This window comes from Phaethon aethereus (assembly GCF_964289735.1).
Source record: "Phaethon aethereus genome assembly, chromosome: 11".
Lineage (NCBI taxonomy): Eukaryota > Metazoa > Chordata > Aves > Phaethontiformes > Phaethontidae > Phaethon > Phaethon aethereus.
Genome location: NC_138587.1, coordinates 21,039,985 through 21,061,283, shown reverse-complemented (window position 1 = coordinate 21,061,283; position 21,299 = coordinate 21,039,985). Strand labels below are relative to the sequence as shown.

At 37.0% G+C, this 21,299-nt stretch overlaps 1 protein-coding gene across 10 annotated transcripts in view; it reads right to left on the bottom strand.

Moving 5' to 3' along the window:
• The window catches only part of ATP2B2 (ATPase plasma membrane Ca2+ transporting 2), a gene marked incomplete at its 5' end in the record, with an annotated part of 183,588 nt that overhangs the window by 28,870 nt on the left and 133,419 nt on the right, over positions 1 to 21,299 (bottom strand). For all 10 annotated transcript variants that reach the window (XM_082004632.1, XM_082004634.1, XM_082004635.1 and 7 more), the window contains 4 exons: positions 7,656 to 7,847; positions 8,561 to 8,667; positions 15,680 to 15,767; positions 16,820 to 16,999. In XM_082004632.1, the coding sequence (XP_081860758.1) occupies positions 7,656 to 7,847; positions 8,561 to 8,667; positions 15,680 to 15,767; positions 16,820 to 16,999 (567 nt within the window). The remainder of the gene's footprint in view (positions 1 to 7,655; positions 7,848 to 8,560; positions 8,668 to 15,679; positions 15,768 to 16,819; positions 17,000 to 21,299) is intronic.

Sequence of the window (21,299 nt, the reverse complement as noted above, 5' to 3'; positions counted from 1 at the left end):
CTTACTTAAATAAGACCTTTCAAAAACAGTAGTGATGAAAAAAATGCCTAATATTTTAATTTAAAGAATATTCTGAAACTCATTAAACTGTATCAAATGCGCAAATCTTTATTATTTTACTGCATAACAGGTTAGCATATTTGAAACTACAGAACTGGAAAGAAAAAACCCCCCAACGATTACTACTTGTCAAGATGTACTATTTATTTTCTGAAGCAGATCGCCAACCGCTAGAAGGAGCTCTTTCCTCACTTAATTCGAGAAAGAGTCTATGGTCATATTACAGAGGACTTTAGATCATGTTAAATAAATAAATAAATAAATAAATAAAGCAAACTAACACAGATCTCGGGAGAACTCTGGATGACTATTATAAAGTTTTGATTTGTAATTCCTTGGGGCAGCTGTAATGATAGGTAGATGCAATTGCTTCAAGGAGACATATCAGAAAAAATGAAGTGCCTTCTTTATCTAACAACCTCCTATGCCTTCAGACTGAACACAAAATGGGCAGCACTAGTAACGTCTGCTTCCTGTTTCAAATAGATGGTTTTTATTAGGAAGACAGAACCACAAAAGTAATAAGGTATCAGTATGAAAAATTTTATAATGGAAGTGAGTTAATCTACAATATGAAAGTTGGAAGATCAGAGCGCTATTTTTATGCATTACAATACCATGGTGCTACAGTAGTGAAGCAAAGAAATTTATGGACATACAAGCCAAATCAAAGCCAATACAAACATCTTATGAACTCTGCCCTTTTCTTCCAAGGGTTGAATGTTTTTTTTTTTAATGAAATGTTATCAAATAATGAGGGCAATAGCCATTCAGTATCCCAAGGACATATGGAGAACAAGGGTAAGGGGTTTGGTCTCTTGTGGATTTGGTTTATATTCCAGCTCTCCCTTGAGATAAAATATTATTGCCTCTTGAAAATGTATTTTTAACACCATTACATTTACACAAATTTTGATATATTTTATTTATAAAATAACATTCATTTTTGGCTTATTCGAAGGGATGGAGAAAAGCAACCTACTGTTACTAAGTCTTACAGGTTGGCTACATCAGGGAAGGGGGAAGATTAGCATTAATAGATTCTTGAACTCTTGGTTGTGGGTTGCATTAACTGGGCTTATCTGAAGACTTCAGCTCACTCACTTGATATGCAGCTGCAGAAACAGGAAACATCTTTGTCTTTAGGGTGGCTAAAAACCTAAAAGCAATCAGGACAAACTTTGTTCCAAATCGAGACCTCACTTATTTTTATTAATACTAACGGCTCAAACAAGGAGGGTACCTGCACTAAAAGCAGTTTGTTGCTAGGGCTCAGAGACCCCAGACTTGGACACTATGTACAGAAAAAGGAAAACATGTTTTCTACTGAAGAATTTTCCTTGTTGTAGTTTTACCTGTCTAGTTAGTAAGTTTTCTTGAGAAACATTCTCTACTTTGAGACGTTACAATAGCTGAATTTCCGCGTCATGTGCTGACTTCTATGTCAATAAAACTGAATTTGTCTGCTCTGCTTAATAAATAAAGTCAAATATTCAGGTGTCTATCAGAGCCTGACATATCCCTAGCATAACGAAAAGTCAGATTCTTTCAGTCTCTAAATCACACAACTGTAATTGGCAGTCATCAGTTTTGGCAGCAACATGTTCTCACCATTTCACACTGCCAATCACCTCGGGTGGCTATGGTGCCTCTAATAATTATCTATTATTGGCAGTGCTACGCTGTTCAGTCAAGTGTGAAAGCTCATTCTAAGCTGAAGCCAAAACATTAAATACACATTAGTCTGGGCAGGCAGTGGAATGAAATTTCCACTGCAACTCTATCTGATTTCTGATTAGTTGGTGGAAACTGAGGAAAATCCGTATCAGCTAAGGAGCTTAGTCTTCCATTACAGATTTTAGTCACTTATGCAAGTGGGATGCAAATACAATGTTCTTTTCACTGCATTTTAGCCACTAAATAACGAGCTAATAATTCTTAATTCACTTTCTGAAAATTGTGTGGATGAAAGCTGTTCAAACTGCAAACCACCAAAAATCACCGCTTATTTGTTAAATTCCTTTCCACTTGACCTTGGAATAGGTTAGCATTGGCCTAGAGGTAAAAGGAAAATGTCCCTTAAATCAAGTGATGTTACTCTTCGTCTTGGAAACACTTAAAAAGTACAAATCACCAAAGGCTGGAAGTAAACTACAAATCTTTTGTGACATGCAGAGCCGCACAAATTTTAGAGCTTGTTACTTTTGATTTAGATGACAAGCTGTAAGGGAATGAAAAGGTATTTTCACCCTTACCTCTTTACTCCCACTTGTCATAGAACACATGCATGGGTTCATAAAAATGAGCGTTTCTGGTAGGTTAACTTGATGTACATTAATGCAAAAAAAGGTTAGCCCTTGCTTCTGCTGCTAGATCACACTGTCTATTAATTGTATGGAAATGACATCCTCAATTCTATTTTCGTGCCTCTAAGCCTTCCCAAAACAAAGCTAACCAGTACATACTTTGATTTCATATCATAGCTTTTTCAAATTTGCCAATGCTATTATTTTAGGATTTGCCAAATACAGTTCTGCAGTAAAACATTATAACCATGTAAATTACTGCCTTATATACGTAAGTATAAATCAGCCTCATTTTTTGAACAAGATCTGTAAAAACAATAAGTGATTCATGCGGTAGTTCATTGCTACAGTGCTTTTTAATTAATATTTAATTGTCCAAACATAATGTCCTACAGAGTCACTGTTTTCAGTGCCTAATGTCTGCTAAAACATGAAGTTTTTCTCAAAGTATGAGAATAACAATTTGAATGTAAAATGTTAAAACACAGTCTTTGTCTTCTCATTCCTTAATGTAACCTTCTTGAATAGTTACATTGCCTCAACAGTTGGAGACACAGACAAAATCTGGCAAAGGGATAAACCTGCTAGCTTTATAGTTCCAGTAGAAAAATTTTACCATTTGACTGAACTGCATTTTAAAATCTTATTTTGTACACACCCAGATTATTTTAACAGCTCCAAACATAATGACCTAGTATTTTCTTGGTACAGTATATATGTTGCGGACAGGAAACAGGACGAACCTTCTTCCTTTGTAAGGCATGTATGGAACTCTATATAGATACCTAGAGATGTGGAGCACTGGCTTATTTCAATGACAAAATTCACAATAATTATAGGCAGAGCTCCAAAGAAGAACCCTCACCGAGTCACTCAAGGGCTCTGCAAAAATATTTTTGAATGAAGTCAGAACGTAAGACTTTATATCTCATAAATTCACTGGAAAAAGTAATTATTGGTTTAACCCTAAATAAAGGAAAATTACATGCAAAGTGGTCAAGATAATCACACCTGATCATTTTAAAAGCATGCATTGGGCAACAGAGAGGGAAGGAAGCAAGAGGTAAATGAACTAGATTAATTGAAAAATAAAGTGAATTAATACAGCTCAGCTGCATTGTGCCACACAAACTGCACTGACATGGGACGAGCAGAAATGATAGTTATGATGTCATTGGTGGGTGCCATGTACACACTGGACGCAAAATTAAGAGCACGTATGCAGCCATAGATTGAGTGATCCTGATTCAGCTTTTAATCGGAGACTTCTTTATGCTTGTTTTTTTTGTATGACCTAGATCTCAAAGTGCTTTACATAATAATAGAATCACAACACAAAAGTTCATTATTAGTTGAAGATTCAGAATTCTTGGCTTATACATTGAGCTGCTGTAAACTGAAACAGGGCCCAATGTAAGTTAGATCCCCCGCGAGGGGCAGCTTAGTTTTGGCAGCAGCCGTGCTAAGCTTGCCAGCAGGTGACACTGTATCTGTAATTCCTGTGCTGCTCAGAATATGATTTCTGTCACCTTAACGTGACTTTGTGCTGGGACCCATGACAGGGAATAGCAAATGACCGTTTGCATTGGTCCCACTTAGTCTGCATAACAACTTCTTTAACAGCCCACTGCTACCCCTTTGTAGTCCTTACATAACATTGGAGTAGCATGTAGGGTCACAGTCACTTTGTACATGTAGTTAAACATCTATTGAAACAGCAAACCAGGACAAAACAGAAATAGTAGATAGCGTAGATACTCCCTCTGGCAGCAGCACCTTGCTGAAGCAGGTGTTGGACAGATAAATAACAAAATAATATTAGCTTAACATTAACAGAATTAAGCTAAACAGTAGTTCCCTGAAGTAGAACTGGCAAGGACACTGATTTTATTTATGTATTTGAGAGGAAAAGCAGGAGATTCTTAAAATGACCACTAATGGTTACAGGTTCTACCTAGATTTTTCTTAAGCCTCTCCATGGCACTCCTGATGTGCTTTGGACCAAATAAATCAGCTCCTTCGCAATGCATTCTCTGGGTGCTCCTTGGAGGTCTAATTCCACTAATAATAGTACTCACACAGTCGGACCCTTTCATTAATACAGAGTTGTTGTAGTTTCACTAGGAGTCCTGCAGTGGTATGACCAGATACACGTTTACATACACACTGATGCAACTGCAGGATCAAGACTGAAGAAAATTAAGTCTATTTAGCTGCAAAGCACAAGCCAAACATTAAAAAAATTAGTCAAAACAAATGTTTTATCGTCGTACTTCCTTTAAGCACAAACAGTAGAAACACCAAAAAGAGTAGGTAGGTGTAAAAGAAGCTTCATATTCAAAGCATCCCAGTATGCTGGTTCTGAATTGCAGAACACGTTTTTTGAGAAGTGACATTAAGAAACATGAAAGAAATGTTACTACCTACATAGATTTTTTTTTTTCATTCTAGATTTGATGAAATATTGCCAAAAGGGTAGCCTGTGTAATATTCATTAACCTGAATATAAATTATGGATTAAAATTACATTCTGTGTGTCAAAGAAAGCCAAACTGACTACCTAAAAGCAAAGTAAAATTCAGGCCAATGTGGACCTTCTTTATATTCATTTTGAAGGTCACAGAAAGATGTATTGCCTTTTGGAAACCATGGATTTTAGCTTCATTTGTTTGTTAAGCACTTAAATGTTTCAGTCAAAATAGTCATTTAAGACCTGTGTACACTTTTGCAGACTTAGATCTACGTGTGTGCACTTCAACTGTTGTATGCAAGATTTTTTGTTATATTCATGCATTTTGTGCTAGAGCTATTTTCATAGCAACCAGAGGGTACACTATGTTCTCAAGTGTAATTTTTAGTAAAGCTTATGAGCCAAGCAAACATAATGCCCTTTCACTGGCTGGAGTCTTTGAGTCAAAGCCTAACGCAATAATGTTTATTCGAAAGGCAATATCCTTCTTGAATGAGACAGAACTGAGAGCTACTTGAGATTATCAGCAGTCAGACTGTTGAGTGTAAACAGAACTACAAGGGAAATAACTGCCGCCTGTCTGCTACGATTTCCATTTTAGCTCCTTTCAGGCCTCTTCCTCTGGATTTGCATTTCTACTTCCAAATTAAAGAACTGCATAAGAATCTATTTGGACAGAAATACAGGAGTTCCAGGAGGTATACATTAAAACCTGTAAACAGGGACAACAGGCTTGACAGGCTCAGTGATGGTCTTACAGACCATTAGAGCAATATAAATGCACTGGGCCTGATACAAATCCTTCTAGAAGCCAATGGAATAATTCAAAGGATGAAGAAAAGTCCAGAATTAAGAGAGGGGAATATGCTTGCACTGATTATGCACTACACATGCACTTAGACTTGATGTAAAATAGTCTTTGCACGGATTCAGTAATGTTTAACCTTTTCAAGAATAAAATAGAAATTCCTTAGTTAACAAATAGGCTATATTTCCCTTCATGCTTTCACAAAGCAACTGGAAAAATGTTGGACATTGACCCCAAAAAATTCACCTTAAATAAATGTTAATAGGCAGTGACTGAATGTCTATAAACCAGGGTCTTAAAAGGAAGCACTCGCCTCAGTTCCAGTTATGATATTTGTCCCGTGTTGCTGTTAGCACTTTTTTCTCTGTGGTTTTGTACCACTGCTAAAAACCCAGGGAGATTAACCTTCCAGTCTTTTAGTCCTTATCCACATATCTTCTGTTACCAGCAACAATCACCTTACCGGTAAACATTTTCTCAACATGCTTGGAAATATTTCCCAAGGGAAAAGGAAAAGTTACTCAACTTCTGCCTCAAGATCAATAATTTTGTCCCATAGCACAGGCTCAGCTGCGATGACGAGGCATCACCAAGGCCTGGGGGAGCGTGGTAGGGATCTAGCGCTTCCCAGCTTGCAGTTTTTACTTCTTGGAACACAAGTGAATTGAGGTTTCAGAGCTTCCTTTGTACAGAATAGTTATTTCATTTAGGTTTGTTAAGATCACTTCCACTTGCTTCAAAACCAGCCATTGCTGATTTCACTGAGAATCCCAGCCCTAGCATTAGCCTTATGCTCACGTAGCTCGGAGGAGCTAAATGACATCAGTTGTATTGACGCAGCTGTTGCGTGGTGCTAGCAGAAGCTGGGAGCTTTCAGACTCCTCATATACAGCACGAAAAAAGACCTTTAAATGTCAGTCAAAGCTTAGGAGAAGTTTGACCTCACGGTTTTGTAAAGGTACCTGGGTTTCTGGTTTCAAGTATCGATTCCGTGATTACAATGTAAGTTTACCCTGGAGCAGAGCTAGTGACTTATTCATGGCTTTGCTCAGGTGTGCGTGAGGTGGAATTTACCTGCTGAAACAGGTATGTGCATCTGGATGATGCACAAGACAGGGAAGCATCAGCTTTCCCATAGCGTGTCTCAATCAAAGGAGGCATTTTTTTAACAGCGCCTGTCTGCAGCATCAGAAGTACACGTTATTTTGGGGCGTGACAGCACTGAAAACTTCATGTTTTGTGATCTTCTAATGGAGGACAACTCTTCTACTGTACTAAACGCATTCTGTTTTCTTTCTAGGGAACAGAAAACTTATTTGTATTAATAAAAAAGTAGCAATTTGAACAGAAAAAAATATGGTTAGCTTTCATATACACTTTTCGTAAAAGACCTAAACATGTTGCACGTACACCATTTGGATTGCAATGAGGGATTAATGTAGAGGGAGAAAGAGAGATCAAAGTCCAACTGTATGTGTCACTTACTTGGTTTGTCATTTGCATCTGAAATTAAAAGGAACTGTGTGAAAGCAACAAAATAATTGTTTTATCAGTCAAAAAGCTCCCCTGCTGGGATTACTTCTGTGTGTCAGTGCTGCTCTCTTGAAAATAATAATCCCATTCCATAATCCATCAAGAAATACATACTTAATAGCGAAATATTCTGAGAGAAAAAAAGAAAGTCACATAACTTCTTCCTTCTCCCAGTCCCTGACATTTTCTGCCCTGTCATCACAAGCTCAGTCATGACAATAATATGCAGCCAAAACCAGGGAGTTCTATGGAGGCAGCACAAAAATTAGCAGCTCCTGAAAGCAATTTACTTCCTTACCTCAACAGCTATTTAACATTTAGCAACTTGATCCTAAAATACACTCTTCATGTTCAGAAGAATTTCAGAAAGCATACTTTCTGTTGTACAAAGCAAGAATGAAATGTAAGCCACCACTAGAAAATGTAGCTTGGTAGGATTTGGCCCCATACTTTAAGCAACACCTGAAGTTAACCTTACCTGGGTAATGCATGCTCCAGTGAAAGCCACAATCACAGCCACAATGTTAACAGTGAGCTGGAACTGCAGGAACTTGGAGATACTATCATAGACATTACGTCCCCACATGACAGCCTTCACAATGCTACTGAAATTGTCATCTGTTAGGATGATATCTGAGGCTTCCTTTGCAACATCTGTTCCAGCAATACCCTGGAAAAATTAATTGTGAACAAAATTACCTACTGGAAAGTACAGAGACAGAATACAAATCTTCATACTCATCCGAAGTCCACAGTTATAGAGAGACTCCCCAGCACAGTAACAGTGACTGCTGAGTATATTTTGCATTTTATATTTGCTAGGACACTAGCTAATTTGGCCTATTTTTGAAAGTCAGAAAGGATGCAGAGAAAGGAATTGATAGAGAGCAGTGGAATTCATGTGATGATAGTTTTGAGTGTTTTACGTTATCAGCTTAATGTCTACTATCCTCTGAGTTATTTTTATAATCGATGATATTTTATTGATATACATGAAGAGAATTGCTAAGAAAAATTAGAATTATGTATCTTAACATACAGTCTAGTATATTAATGTCTTCCGAGTCAGCGTACATTAGGAAAACGTGTTTATATTTAGTGGTGGATTTCACCAAAGCAAAGTAGTACTCCACTGCTGTGAAGATTCTGCATATAGCCAATAATTACCTTAGACAAAATATTGGAAAAGTATCAAAAAAGCAACACTAGTGAATCTAACATAGTAAATTAAAGGATTCTGAAGCAACATAACTCACCCCCTCCAATATATTGCTTCACTGACAAGTAATAACTAAGCAACTTTCTCAACACTTAATGAATGAAAAACTTCTTACAGCAAATTTATAATGACACAAACATCAGTAAATATGCTCAAGATTATACCATTGCAAAGCCAACATCAGCTTTTTTAAGTGCTGGTCCATCATTGGTCCCATCACCAGTCACAGCTACAACCTGCCTCTGTTCCACCTGTGTGCTGTCAATAATACCTGCAAAACATGTATACGTGTGTGCATACATACATACATAAAAATAATAGCAAGATAAAACTTCCCTCAAAAAAATAGCAGGGTCTGTGTAATATAGACTACATAATACCACACAAGTCTTACAGACATTGATATAGTTGATTTTTAAGGAAAACAATGACAAAAGCAGTGTCATCACTACTACACACTACTAGACATTGCTACTAGAATTTACATGGAAAGTTCTGATCCTGCATTATCAAAACATCAACAAAACTTGCATAGAATTCAAAGGGAATGAGATCAGCTCATTATGTTCTTTTGGAAGACTTCTACTATTTAAAATTGTGTCACAATAAACTCATTTCAGCCCAGCTTTCTGATTAAAAATCAGTGGAAAGGATTTACCAAAGACTTAAGTTCATGCTTACAGCTCTCCTAACCTGGGACAGAACTGTAATATCTGCTTTACTGGGATGCCTTCTGGCAATCAGTTTAACCTAAAGATAACAAATGCCATTGATGAATTTTATGTAGCTGGAGCCAAAAAGAAAAGAAAAAGAAAGCACTTTTCACTTGGTGAATCAAGTTTCATGCAACTAGCCTGCAGGGAAGTATTTTCCACTTATGCAGATGGGGAAAGATAAAGAGTTTTTCTAAGGTTACAGAAGCAGCCCTTTTTTTTAATAGGATGGGGATCATTCACCACTCATGTTTTTATTTCCATGTCAGAGTCCATTTGAATATGAGTCCAGAATGCAAGACCGTTCTGTAGGATACAAGAACACCTCCATATTAATAACCTATGGGGCAAAAATGACAAAATTCCTTTTGCTAACACATTTTGCACAAAGTCGTAGCCTCTAAAAAACAATTATCAGAACCTACCCAGTGTGAAATGCTTTCATTCTCTTCTGGAAAAAAATAACTCACATATCAGATAACTAACCAGAAATAGGAAATTGCAGATTACAGAGCAATAGCTGCCTCTTGCCAAGGCTCAGGCTTATCGAGCACCCAGAAGATTGCAATGCAGTATGGAAGCATTAGTGTCCCGTATTTTTCAGTCTTACAAAAATCAGAAAAAAAACCTATTCACTTTCCATTGGCAGTATGAACTCAGATAAATGGCACGTTATTCTGATAAGACCTTATAATTAGAGCTTTCAATTTGCTGGGTGACTTTCCTTTGGTATTACTAAACAAACAGGAACATCAGCTGCCATTACTGTTAAAAGCATTTATCTTGGTCTTCCCTTCTTGTTATTAACACATCCTTTGATGTTAAATTAATAGTTTAAGCTTCTGAAAAGATTCATTAAAATCTCTGAAATATCATGGCATTAACTGCTCCAAACAGGTAGATAGCATGCTGTCCCAACTGGATTCCAAACAGGACCATAACCCAAATCAAGCTGAAGAGGCTCTACCAAATGACCTCCTAACAGATATAAATGCTGCTCTAATTTCAATGACTTTACTACCAACCGCCCCGCATCAGTCAATTGCTGGATGCAGCTAAGTAATCTACAAGATTTAGTAGTTGTTCACAAGGTTTAGTAGTCATTTTTATCCCTAAAAGCAAACTATACAGCTGGGATAAGGCTGGGATAAGATAACACCCTCCAGAGCCCAGAACTGCATAATCAGCAGTCATGGAAAAAGAGAGATAAAATGGTCTTGGTTAGCAGCAGCAGCTCAGCCACACACTTTCATCGTGGTGATCACTGCTAGTGTCATCAGAAATATGCCAATGCATGGCACAACAGTATCTGGACGGGCTTCATTGTTATTCATAGGCAGAGAGAAGATCTTGGTGGAACTTTCATTTGTACGTCAGGCAAATTTCTAAAATGGAGCAGTAGTGATTATTTGGGATTCAGAGGATTTACCATAGCTATACTGATGCTCCCTGACTCTGCATGCTCTTTTTAATCTCTTCTTCTTCCCCTCTCCCTCACATTTCTGAATGCTTGTCTTCTTTCCAGCACTTGCCTCCTTCCTAACCCTCTTTCTTTTTACTTTTTTTTTTTCTTTCTTTGATATCATTCTCTTAATAGTTGTGAGAAGGTTTCATCTCAAGAATTTTCTTCAGTACCAAGTAATATGTCTGTACAGGTGTTACAAACAGTGTAAGGAGACCAAACAGAAGAGGGATGCCTAGGAACGGTTCTCCCTCTGCAATCTTGAGCTGTGGAGAAAACTGCTTCAGTGATCAGTGACAAATGTAAATAAGGGCATGACCTGACAGACTGCCAATAAAGAGAATGCCCATTTCTTTACCATTCACAGGCCTTTCCACTCATTCAGAGCAGCTAAAAAGAAACTTCTGAATTAGTCAGTCATGTCTAACAGCCAGGAAATTTCTTGAAAATAAACTGCTTACTCCAGTTGAATGCTTACATACAGTATTTTAATAAAAAGACGTCTGCCTTGTATAGCAAGGGAATTCCTAAAACTCAGCAAAGCTTCCTCCCAAAACAGCCTTTGCTGTTTCCCTGGTCTGTTCCCTCATCTTAAGCTGTTTGGCTATGACTTTCCTCTGTCAAGAACTGTACTCGACAGCCACAGGAATACACCTAGAGCATAACATTGCAGTGTGTTCCACACTCCGATTCCACTGATGCTGCAGGAATCTGGGGAGGAGTCATGTCGCTTGCATAAGGCGTAAGTTTTTCAGAGCAAGCAGCTTGTTTCTGATGGGGGAAAGATCATATTTAAAACAACTATGTGTAGCTGTCGAGAGGGGCACTACATGCACAAGCTTGCTATGAGAGGTACCAGCACTGCATACACAGCTGAAAGTTAAATGTATTCTGTATCACCCACCTTCCTCCCATCTAACATTAAGCAAGCCTTAAATCAAACCCACTTGGGATGATAACATGAAGAATTTTAACCAACAATGGGTCTTCCATTCCTTTTAGAACGAGCGATCTGTACCCGCGGCTCAGATCAAAAATACCAAGTATAGCCTCAAGTTCTCCCTTTATTGCAGAAAAAATGCAGCTTTATTTAACAATTCGTACGTGCATTGTCACCCTTAGAGTCGCACCAGTAAGAAGCCGCTGGTTCTGGGAGAAAGAGAGTTCCTGGTTTAGATATTTCTTTCTGTCTTAACTGATCAACTGAAAACAGGCAGACAGGAAAAACTTAGCTACAGCAGAGCACTCCAAGATGCACACCAATTCAGGTGTTACTGATACAGGAAAGCTGATCATCCCGTATGCTTACACATTCGTATTTCTCTGACAAGCTAAAAGTAGACAAACGCAGTAATATATTTGCACAGGCATATTCTGTTCAGATGAGTTTTTGAAGCTCCCTGTTAATTTAACAAGAATTTACAAAGTCTGTCTGAAAGAGAAAATTTAAATTCACTTTAGTTATATGCTTAAGTATGTACAGGAATAGAACTTTGAAGGTTAATGTAAAAGTGTTATATATAACATTACAGACAGCATTGGTAATTGTTAAGTGAAGAGTGCTCCGCAAAGTTCGTGGTATTAGAAAGGCAGAGAAGAACGCGGGTAAAACGCATGGATTTCTGCACTAAGCATGCACCACCAACGTGCTTTGTGAGACTGAAAAACTAAAGGGGAACCCTGAAGGCATCAGTGCCTCCCACAAAGTTACACTTAACACAGACTACAGAGACCTAAATAGTATTTACAGAGTATAACTCCAGATTCAAATGTAGTATACCTCCTGCTTCCTTTGAACTATTTTATGTTCTTCGCTTCAGGGAAGAGTTGGTCAAAGCTGACTTTTTACACTGTAGAACAGGTCAACGTTCTGAATATTTCCCCGTATGAATTTGAATAAGAATAAATATTAAAACTTTGTCTCAAATGGAAATCAAAACCACTCGCAATTTGCAACGCACTGACATGTAATTTCAGAATTTCAATTATTCCACCTTTCTACATTTTTATTATTTTACATAGTCTCATGGCACATCCACATTAAAGAAGCCATGAATATAATACCATCCCATGCAATAATATTTGAAATGTTTAATAATTAAGGATAATTATTAGAAATCTTTTCTTCTTTAAAGTTCCCTTTCTGCTTGTTAATAAATAAGGCTTACATTAGAATAGGTTTTTTTTAATATCACAGAAAAATAATTTCAGCCTAATTTAAACATAGTGGAAAGCACAGCTTCTTTAACTGGTAAACTGAATATTTATTTGTTCTGCTCTATACCTTCTGATAAGAAAATGATGATATTTCTTATCACTACTAAACAGTTGCTTCCCAAAGTATTTAAAAAACCAGTATGACAATACTGAAGTAATAATATTGTAAGGACACATCAGCATAAATGATACGCATTTTTATTTGTTGTATTTTGAAATAAGGTAAAAAATATGAAATAATACCAATGGAGGACATAAAATCCATAAGAAATTGTATTTCAGTTAGATTGAGATATCTAACATTTTTGTTTCACTGAAACAGTTTGTGATGATAAACCATTCTGACTTTTTTTTAACCTACCTCTACTTGAAAATAAATATAAAAATTATAATAAATATATAATAAATATTTGAGAGAAACTGTCTGCCCAGCCTGAAATGCTGAACCATGCCTTTCTCTAGTCCCTTAGCAGTAGTAAAAACAAAAACGCAAAATAAAAATGATCCTTTTGCTGGGTGGGATTGTGCTATGTTAAGGAGAAAAAGTACTCCCTCCAGCAGCTGTATGTCATTAAAAATTAAATATAAATTCTATTTTGTGATGTATGTTTTTACCCTAGAGCAGATAAAATACATCAAAGAAGAGAAAATCCTCTTGATCCCTCAAGTGTCTGAGAAAAACATAACATTTTAAAAAGAGGCCCAAAACTAGTGAATATTTAAATAGTTTCTTGTAACTTTTAATGGCCCTTGGAGTATTACCAGCCAAAAAATTCTATCATGATTTTCCACAGACGTGTTCTTGAACTTTGTTAGATACTTAATTGTTCTATCATTTGACCTTGTCACATCTTTAAAACGTTAATTTTATTAGTTGCATAAGGCATTCAGTAGTAGCAAGTATCTTTTGGACTGTCAAAGTGGACTGTCAAAGTGCATGTGTGATAAAACTTCAATAATTTGTTGCTTATTTTTCTTCAGCTGTTTATTGATTTCATTTTCTCTGGCAAAGGTTTAATTTTCCTCTTAAGGGAAAATCCTGAATGATTCAAATGAGTACTCCGAAGGGACTTACTTAATCCACTTAATGAAACACAAACTGTTGTGTGTTTCTGAAACAAATAAACTATTTGTCTGTACAAGTCATGTCCTCTAAGAACTATTAGTATTTTATATGCGCTATGGAAGTGTGCATATAAAACAGATAACCGTGTGCTGTTTTAATACTGACCTATGGAGCTAATAATTATGTTGTCCAAACCAATGGTCTCCAAACCTTTTCAATCATTAATATCTATCAGTAAAATATTTTTGAGCACACATGCCCCAAATATGTATATTATTTATAAATTATACTTATGTACTACTGTACTAATATATTATGTACATTATAAAACATACATTAGAAAAGGATGAGGCAGAGATGAAATAAACAATAATTGAAAAATAGTCTTCTATTTAATAACGGTAAAAAATGTTTTCTTCCTGCATCCCAGTGTGTGCACTCCCCTTCAGAAACAGTGGCTGGAGAGGGTGATTAACAGCAGTGTGTCTCCAGCTGCCCCATCTTGTGCACCATGGCAGGGCTTAGAAGGTGTCGTAGTTCTTCTGAATGACCCATGCTTCCAGAGCTCTTCACGTACACTGCTCCCCATCCCAAAGGACCCAACTGATCCAATCTTCAAATTCACAATCGAACTTTTGAAATTATTTCCTACCTAAATGTGAATTACTATGTAAGTAGTCAACCAGCTGAAAACATGTAACTGATCAGCTGGATCTTATCCTGAGCTTTAGCTCCTCCAAGAATTGCTAAGAAGGGTCTCTCCAGACTTTCTAAGGTCATAGCAAAATAATCCAGTTCGTTCTTCATGAGGAAGCCAGCAGCCACAGTCATCCACCAACGGGGCTTCTGCCTGCACTGCCCCCTCATCTTACTATGGCCAGAAATGATGTTATTCCTGATCAGAAATTTTCTGATTTCATCAACTGTCTTTTAAGTGTGAACTTCAAAGTTAGCAGACAAAGATTTCAAGTTACCAAGAAGTGTGAGTTACAGATATGAAAAAGGCTTTATAAAGAAAACTGCAAACAAATCCCTCCTCTATAGGAGCATCCCATCTGCAGACAGTATGGCAAAAGAATATAATTTGTATGGTGCAGTTTTTACAGGACACAACCAGACTCTAAAAATACAGCCAGAAATCTAAAGGAAGCCAATGCAAATCATATAATTAGTGAGCTTACAGGAAAATGGAATTGGCTTAAAATGCATATCTCCATTCATGTAATGCTAAAGAGGGCAGCTCCAAGTTACATGATCTCCAGTAACTGCTACTGTAACATAAAAAGTTTTTTATCTTGGAATACTCTTTAAAAATAATTGTGGGAGAACAGATGTACTTGAGTGACTTGATTTACTCTAAATTAGCTTGGTTTTGCTTTCTGCATAAAGAGGTATAGGCAAAGACTACAAAATCTATGCCCCCTCTTTTTTCTATGAAGAGCAAACTATTTCTCAACAAGATTTTCTTTCTGACCAGCAAACACACGTTTTCCCTTCCCAGCTAGAGCCTCGTCCTTGTCCAATTAGAAGTCAAAAGCCAAATAGGAGATTGCCTACATCTACTTGCCAGACATCTTTATTGGTATTTCTGTTATTCCTGCCAAGCAGTTTCCTATTATTTTCCATTTGAAGGCTCAGGTGGAACACAAACACAAGAGACTTGGTTACCGAGAAAACTTCCTTGCGTTATGCATAGATGTGCAATTAAAGATAACTCAGGTATATCTGCAACAGTAAAATATTTACAATGCAGATGATGTGCCGAGTATACTTCAGTAACTTTGGCATTGATTTACACACACATGTGAAGGCAGTCTGCACGCACCTTTTACCAAAGTGTGTTTGTCTGTGGGAGATGAGCGAGCAAGCACTCGAAGCTTTGGCCAGATTTTGTCAATCCGCTCTTGCTCAATCTGGAGAGGGAGAACACAAAAAAACCCCAAACAGTAAAACTCTTAGCCTGTGATTAGCAAAATGCAAAATATATTTGTGTCTGTGTGTCAGATGATTCACTTCACTACTCAGATCTGCAAATTTTCTCCAAAAGCACAGAAAAATTACAACAGCCATCAATGCAGCAAATGAAGGCAAGGTCAAAAAAGGCAGTTTTCTATCACCAAAGCTCAACTGTTGGCTAACATACGTAAATTTTGCCACAGTATCTAATCAGCCTTTCTTAGCATCTTTACGGATAATTCCATGCAGAATCATGACTCTAGATATAGGACAGTGGAGTTTCTCAGAGCTGATCAAACATGTTTACGAGTAAAAGTGTGTTGTTCTAGTCTACATTTGAATCCAAGTTCTTCATTTTGGCACCAATAATGGCAGAATTTTCTCTGTATAGCAACAAGGACAAATCCGTTGCATATACTAACGTTCCCAGGATTCCATCAGTCAATGCAAGGAGTGAACGACTATGTCCGTTCACTAATGATAGACTCAAAGACACAGCATAGAGTTTACTTCTTTAAAGCTGACTTCAGTAGCCTGTGTGGTAGCTCCATCTTTTATGAGGAGTTAAAAATCTTCCCAAGAATAGATTAAGTTATGCAAATCATTAGAGTGAGTGGATATAGCAGTATATTAGATAAAGTGATATAAAATAAAGAAATGAGAGGAGCTGGCTCTCAGTAAAGATTGCATTTTTAGGAGACAGACCTGCAAATTGCTGTTGAGTTCCTTCTCCTCTTTGATTTTTTGTAGTCTAGTGCTATGGTTCTAAAAACTGCTGAATTAGGCTAGCACTAAACTGATAGCAGCTCTTCATCGTGGAAAGTAAAGACTGCATTTTCAATGGTATTTTGAATTGCAAAAGGCTGGTGGTAGAAAGAAGTAGCAATCTCTCCAAGTAGTCTTTACTGATATGAGGTACACATCAGCGAAGGAGAAAAAAACATTTCAATGTTCTCACTATTTTTTAATAACATATTCACAATATGTATGGATTTAGTGTATGAATTACCTCTCCCTTCTCATTTCGGATCCTCCTGTTAAACTCTTTCCCTTCAAGGCAGAGAAAGTCTTCTCCCGGATGAATGATTCCACATTTTATGGCAATGGCACGTGCTGTGTTGATGTTGTCTCCAGTGACCATGCGGACTGTAATTCCAGCTCGCTGGCACTTTCTTATGGCTTCTGGGACCTACAAAAGCAATATAACAGGAAAGAAAATGCCTAGATAAGACGTGAAATGTAAGTCAGATGCTTCCAATCAGAATATTTTGAGGCTAAGAAATTACTGAAGCAAAAAGAGAAATCATACATGCTATGGCATAAATTATCGCTACCTGACTATTAGGAAATTGAGGTTACATCACAGGCACGACAAATCTTGTATCAAGATGCACACAAACAGTTTTTTAGACCATCTGCCTAAAGCTTCTCCTGCCTTCAATAAAAAGGAGTGCTCTGCAGCTTTTTTGACCTTTAGCATCAAGGTACAGCACTCTGAACCTACATGAAAATATGAACTGAGAATACATGTATTTTGTACAGAAAATTATCTAACTTCTGATCCAAACTTTCCTTTCAATAAGGTTATCTAAAAGTTATTGTAATTTAACACTATTACACTAATTCATGCATATCAACAGGCGGAATTACTAAGTATACAAGTTTAAAATTTCATTAATAATTTACATATTTTGAAACTGTAAAGATGAAGCATGATTTTAGTTATGCTCCTCTCTGCATGAGACTAACTTTTCCTGCTGCACAGTATACATACCAGTCAGAGAGAATTCAGTATGTAAAAGGGTCCATGAGACTAATGTAGAAGCTATATACTGACTTGGCGTCATATACAGCTTATGTAAAAATAAAAAGCTTTTTGCAATTAAAATATGCAAGTGCTAGCAAATTGATTCCTAATAATTAAATAAAGCTGTTTTAATAAGAGATGTATGAAACATCTACTTGGGTATATGGAGTCAGTGCCTATAGAAAGGCTACATATCTAGAGCTTAATGTCAGATGGGGAAAAAATTCTATTCCCTTAAACTATATAATAATTAATGTTGATTTATTATTTATTAATAAATGTCACTCTAAACAATTAATGCAGTCTTATCACACTTCTGCATTATTATGACAGCATTATTTCTTCAAGAAAAAAATAACAATATTATTTGACATGGAAGAATAAGAAGTGTGTTTTAACACTTCAAGAACAGCCTAGGTAGATACCTTCAGCACACTACCACTTCTCCAAGTTTCCATTTTTACCTAGGAGAGACTAAGGGCATCCCAGGCCTCCTTGTGAAGACAAAAACCCATCACAGAGCTACAGGAAACTGAACTGCCTTACTACAGAAGACAGCAAAGGACAGATATAAAGCAATTATAGGTTGCACTGGTTCTTACGTGTGGGGCAGCAGAGAAGTACCTGAAGTAGACAAGTGACAGTCTGAGAGGAAAAAGATACCCAAAAGATGAGCATGACTTAGGTAACCATCTGAATATTAGGCAGTGATCCTAAGTAAACTTACAGACAATCTGAAGGTTACCCCACAAGTTAAAATAGATCCAAAGACCTGGCCCTAGACGTTTACTCTGCAATGTTGTCTAACACTCCCAATCTATGTAATGCATACATAAACCATATTTGAATAAATTCCCCAAATACATATACTTGACCACTGACTGCAAACTGCTGCTGTGTTATCAGCTGAGCTTCTTCAGATGACATATAAAGTAATGGGATTGTCTGACTGTGACAAATTACATCAGCAATTGTGTGTATAGACCTGTTGATTTCCTACCGTAACTAATAAGCAAATGATACGATTATGAAAAGAATTTTAATTCTAAAATAATCTTTAAAATAAAAAAAAAATTCCTATTTCATTTAAGAAAGGGTATCAAAATGGGTATTACTGGCTACAATAGCAAAGCCTCGCTATACCCTCCTGCCAGTTCAGTGCAGCTTGCTGATAATAACCTCTATCATAGATGTAAGTGTATTGTAGAAACCAACGCCAATTAGACTGGATTAATCTTATCCATTAGTACAGAAAATATTAAGAAAAGGAGCCACCATCTGCAAGATTACACTGTTAATTTTGTGCATTTCTAGATATCTTAATTTCCTCTATAGCCGCAAGTATGCAGCTCTGCTGAGGGCAGGACATTGCCTTTTACTTGACAACCACCGCTCTGATCCAGCATGGCGAACGCTGGGCTCCTCATGATTTATCTAGGACTGCACATCAGACTGAAATTCTACACCCTTAAACCATATTGTAGATAATGATTCTTTGAATGAGTGAATACAATTCCACACCATGTTTCTGCATCTTTAGTAAAATACTTTTTCTCAGGAAAAAATAATACTATTCACTTGCATAATGGTATTAGAAATGTCGCTACGGCTTCTAATTCAACTCAGACAGATGCTCACACAGAGGGCATAATGGCGCATCTGGCCAGTTGTGTTCTTTCTTCTTTAATAAACAAGAGGCAGTTGTGAGGCTTCTGTTTTCCAAAACCTCTCACTAAACTAACACCTAATTGAGGATCGGACTAGTACTCTTCCCATGACTACAAAGAAAATCACTCCACCCTCAGAGTGCGTCCACAGCATGTGCTGTTTGCAGAATGCCTCTCTGTCAATACATATTACAGAACCAAGAGAAAAATGAAGGGACAGAGGTTTATCTTCCCATATCCTCATCTCTGCTAACAGAGAATATTCTTCCCACAAGTTGTGTCCTGGAAACATTTTTTGGACCTGAAGCCTTTTAACATTATGAAATAGACTTCTATGGGGGACGTACGATCAGATTAAATCTATTACTTAAGCAAATGACTCCTGATTTACCCAGTTTCACATTAATAATCCTGACTATATCCCATTTGCCCATTTGGAATGCCCTTAGTATCCACTTAAACTGTAGTGACCCTCATGCATAGAATATGACAGATTTAGATGTCTATGTGTAAAACCAGCACAGTGTATGAACCATGAAGGAGAAAAATAAATTACAGCGCAAACAGAAAAAAAGGTCTATTCACATAAAGTGCCAGTCCTATCAAGCAAGGTCATGGGAGGACAACTTAGTTTCAAATACATCTCAAACTCACATATAACTAGAGAATTCTATTTTCTTTTTCTATTTTCTATTCTATTTTCCTCTTCCCTCATTTTTTGGACAGCTGGTGGGTGGTATCTGATTTAATACTGTGTACAGTAATTACAGTTAAAATATTGTCCATATTTTTTTATTGCTGCAAGGAAGAAAGAGTGTTGGCAGACTGAGTGGGCAGTGGAAGCAGATATTTTCCATCGGTTTTCCAGAGCTTACGTACACATTTTTAAGTTTTCTGGTTTATTTTCTCTCTGCAAAAAAAACCTTCTAATGCATGTATGCATGCATAAATTACCCAATGCAGGAATACGATCAGAATCAGGTGACAAATAAATATATGACATTTGGAAGTGATTTATGTTCATCTCTAGAAATAACAGACTGTAGGCGTGCATTGGCAAATCAGTATAAGCCAGTACAGACTCATTAAAACCAATCCAGAAAGACTGTCAAAATCAACAAATAAATCTCTACAGGAACAAGACATCATTCTGTTTGTTCTCTTCTTGTATATTTATCAAAGAACAACCTCCCCAAACAAAAAATAAATATCAAGCACGTAGTTCAGTGCTTGATGAAAACAGCTGCTGATAACGAATAAGCTAGTGTCTGAATTAACCCAAATAACTAAGAAATTATGCAGAAGTCATGGGTGTCCAATGGTTACTCTCCAGACAAAGCTGGTCAGTTGATGGATGTCATTGTTGAACAATTCATCCAAATAGTTCTTTCAACGTACGGAAGGAAATGGAAGTGCAAGAAAGCTCCCAGCAATATCGTCAGAACAGATGCAGCACTTGTGTCTCTCAGACCACGCCAGCATTGACACCACTGCAGGTATTCACATATCTGGACACTCCAAGGAGGCGTGTGAGCAATGTGCCACGGGAGCTCGGTGGAAACAAGGAGGCTATAACTTTGCTTGCGTTAACTCCAACGGCCATCTTAGGGAAAAGGAAAAAAACTGAGCCTTTCCCAGGAAAAACAGGAATGTAATTTAAGGGAAACGAAAGGCTTGTTTCACTGGAATTACCTAATCTACCATTTCTGTCAGAATAAATTCTGTTATCCATGAATACTGAGAATATAAATAAAACAGCAGTTGTAGTAATAGTTCTAAGTTTTTACATTCTTTTCTTCCATACAGAAAGCACTGTGACAATTCATAAACTCCAGCAGTGACTCTATTTAAATTCTGGCAAATAGTAAGATCCCTTATAACAGCTCAACATCTTACTATTTGCATCTACAATGGTGATTTCACCATTGTAATTTATGTATATTACGGTATTCCCACTAAGTCAGGTATTCCATACCTAGACAGTTTTTCTGAAATTTATGGTTTTGTTCTGGCTT